This window comes from Cynara cardunculus (assembly GCF_001531365.2).
Source record: "Cynara cardunculus var. scolymus isolate 2C chromosome LG 10, CcrdV1, whole genome shotgun sequence".
Lineage (NCBI taxonomy): Eukaryota > Viridiplantae > Streptophyta > Magnoliopsida > Asterales > Asteraceae > Cynara > Cynara cardunculus.
The window spans coordinates 15,355,642-15,359,140 of record NC_037537.1 but is presented as its reverse complement, the minus strand read 5'-3'; the positions used below and the strand labels follow the sequence as shown (position 1 = coordinate 15,359,140).

Here is a 3,499-nt window from a genome sequence, read left to right as displayed (position 1 = left end):
CCTGTATATATGGGAGACTAAGAATCTTACCTGGTAAGCAAGGGAGAAAACTCTTACCTGACAAGCATTTAAAAAAAAAAATGATACTTGCCACACTCAATTGCACTTCATTCTTGCAACCCTCAAAAGGGATATGATGCCTAATCTTGAGAATTTATATTTGAAGGTGTTTCACATGCTAATATAGTCGATATCGATATGCCATTATATGTTAAAGTACATGTGGAAGCTCTAAAGCATTAGACTGGATACAAAAGTACCTACTTTTGCTACCAGGTTTATTATTGGCGATCTTCTCGATCTTTTTTGGGTCGTTAAATCATGCTTCTAAATGTTGTATCTTTACATATCCGTTTTATTATGAAACAATATTAACTTGTATTTGGTCTTGTATCTAGCAGGTGGAATACCTTGGCCATGAAAGTAACAAGAAGGAAAACGTCCGATCGTGAGCATGGGGGGACTCAACTTTATGAACAAGAGAAAACTAGCATCACCATGATAAAATATATAAAAAAACATGAAACATGAGTTATTTTTTGATTTATCCTCCTTCAAACTCAATAATTTGTAGATCTCGCCGCATTGCAACGGGTATACTACTAAGTCTCTATTAATATGCAGTTAACCATATACCCGAAACTTAATGTCCCTTTAATAAGACATTAAGATGTCATATTCTTCTCCCTTTTATTACTATTTAATTTATATATACACCCTTTATATTTACATAACAAATACTACAGTTATATATTAGTGTTCATATTTTTACATATGTCGAAATTTGATTGGAAACGGATAGAAAAGTAATAGGTGAACCACAAATAATTGTTGAAATGAATTACAATTTGGTGGTCAAATGTTGGATCTTTTGTTTTTAAACAACATTATTAATCAAATACCATTTTGTCAGCTAATAAATCATCAAGGGTCTGTGATTTACAGACGACCAAAATATAAATAATTCTATAAATCTCAACTCCAATGGAGTTTTTAAGCTCCTATGTAGGACACCTTAACTTCATCAATCACAGGGCCGCAAAGAGATACAGTATCGTCAATCCTCGTATGGTAAAACGAGCTGTAAAACGTCAATCTGGTTCTCGCCGAGATCGCCCTAAACTTCATGTTCACCGTCTTCCACTTCCCCTTGCCTTCCGATTTGAACTTTGCTTTCAGGGTGTCTTTTCCGGCGAAGGCTTCAACCATCATGTCACCATGGCACGCGTTTTTCGCGTCTCCAATGGCGAAGCTTAGGTTATATAGTTTGTTGGGGATGGTTCGGAGGATTTGAGCGACGGCACTTTCTCTTCCGGCGACGAGTTCGATGGCTGCGACGCCGGATGGGACGTTGAAATTATTGGAGTTGATGAATTTAACGGCTTTCTGAGACTCGATGATCCAGCCGGGAAGCGGGGATGTGACGTCTTGTTGTTTTGGAGGGAGGAGGACGCCGCTGGTGGAGTTGAATAACCGGTGGGGGCCTTCCTCGAATCCGCCATTTTTAACCAAATTAACTGAAACAAAGATGGTTCATGAGTTATATTCGCATGGACCGGATTTTACTCAAACAACCCATTTTTCTTAGTTTTTTAAAATACATTTACGTAGAATCCATAGGAATTATATTAAAAAGGTGGTTAGAAAGGAAAATTAGCAATTTCAGTCGGATTCAAAGCTTACATCGAGTAGGTCTGGGAAGGAGGAGCTCTTTAATGGCGACGGCATCGATGAGTGGGCCACATTTAGGATCTTCTTGGACTCCAGGGTTATGGAAGGTCAACTTCACACTGTTTGAATTCGCTATAAATCCATAAGCATACACATCGCCTCCGTCGCTGCAGTAGAGAGTCTGCAGTGGAAGATCGCCGGACTGCGGCGGCACCGACACCCTCAACACCTCCTGCTGCGCACAGGTTCTGGAAGCACCGAACGTGACGGCGTACAGAGAGCCAGCTTTGACGGCAATGGTTTGAGATATGGTGGCTTCGTTGCCGAGCCTGACGGCGTGGACGCCATGTGCAACCGGAAAGTACATCCCGCCGGGCTGAGGTCCGCCATGGATGTACTCCACAAGGCCGGTGATTTCCCATTTGGGTAGGGCGTTTTTGCCGAGTAGGACTGTGTCCTTCATGTCGCTTGCCTTTGGTGGTTCTTCAAAGTTTCCGTTTGGTAAGATTCCTGAACAAAACAAGACCAACAACGGCGTCAAACAGATCCAGGTTAATCAAATAACCGGTATTTGCATACCATAACGTTGTTTATGGAAACTGAAAACTTACTGTTCATTGGAGGTGGTGGAGGAGCAGCAGCAAGAACACAGGTAGAAACCAAGGTGAAAGCAAGAAAAAGGGAGAAAAATGTCGCCATTTTTTACAGAGGGAAAGATGGGATTTTGATGATGAAAATGAGGGGTTTTAAGCTTCAAATTTATATGTTGGTCGATGAGGAGGACGATTATTGAAGGGCACGAGGGATGTCGGGATGAGGCCATTGTTGCACAACATTTCTCCACGATTCGTGCGATCTAAATCCAACAAAATCATATTTATTGTTTATATCTTTTGATATAAAAATGAAGTATTTGTGATTCAGATATCAATCCAATTTTAAAAACAAATAAAAGAATTGTTACATATAAGTCTTAACTTTCAAAAATGAAGTATTAGTGATTTTAAACAAGTGTTAACTTCAATTTATACGTCTACTTAAAGTGTACCCTTGGTTATAGATACATAAATCCATTAGGTGTGGTGGAAACTCGATAAAATTTGAAAAAATTGAAATGCTCAATTCATTTGACCAAATAACATTCTTGCGTATTGTTCAGTAAGAAATTCAAATTCTACATATGGTAAAATGTAAATTCCTTAGTTCTACTAACGAATTCAATTCTTTCATACCATGTTTTAAGAAAAAGCTTTTATTATCTTAGATGTTGTTTGGTTCGTAGAATTCAAAGGACTTCCAAAGAATTGGAATGATCAATTCTTTTAACCAAAATTCAATTCATATGACCAAATTTCAATTCTTTTATTTGGTTCATATATTGAAATGTATGGAATCCTTTGAATTCCATAAATTAATGAATTCGTAATTCTTTAGATAAATGAAAGAATTGAATTCCACTCAATTTAACCAACATCACTTACCCCATCACGCATCCTGTAGTCCCACCATGACCATGCTACTACTATCATTGTTACACCTCATCCAAAACAACCCACCCCACCCAACCCCAACCCTATCAACCACCAACACACCCACTCTTGTCACCCACTCACCACAGCTCACCTTACTACCATGCTACCATTGTCGTTGTCACAAACTACCATCCTTCCATCCACCCTGACCACCATGTCATTATTGTTGTCGCCACAACTACCACCTCACCCCTCGCACCAAACACCTAACCTATCTCATCGACCACCATGCCACTATTGTCGTCGTCATAACTACCTCCCCGCCCAATCACCCATCCTACTCACGCCCACCCTCT

At 39.6% G+C, this 3,499-nt stretch overlaps 1 protein-coding gene across 1 annotated transcript; it reads right to left on the bottom strand.

Moving 5' to 3' along the window:
* Positions 1 to 815: 815 nt before the first annotated feature.
* On the bottom strand, positions 816 to 2,149 carry LOC112520390. The gene is made up of 2 exons (XM_025128770.1): positions 1,684 to 2,149; positions 816 to 1,517 (listed from the first exon to the last, which is right to left on the bottom strand). Exons 1-2 carry the CDS (start codon positions 2,132 to 2,134, stop codon positions 994 to 996), a joined length of 975 nt encoding a protein of 324 aa, XP_024984538.1. The 5' UTR covers positions 2,135 to 2,149; the 3' UTR covers positions 816 to 993.
* Between the last annotated feature and the right edge of the window lie 1,350 nt (positions 2,150 to 3,499).

Excerpts from the sequence above, each read along its gene's own strand:
- LOC112520390 (XM_025128770.1), bottom strand. The coding sequence starts at position 2,134 with ATGAAGGACACAGTCCTACTCGGCAAAAACGCCCTACCCAAATGGGAA. Across the intron at positions 1,518-1,683 it reads CCTTCCCAGACCTACTCGAT|TTAATTTGGTTAAAAATGGC; the intron begins GTAAGCTTTGAA and ends TCTTTGTTTCAG.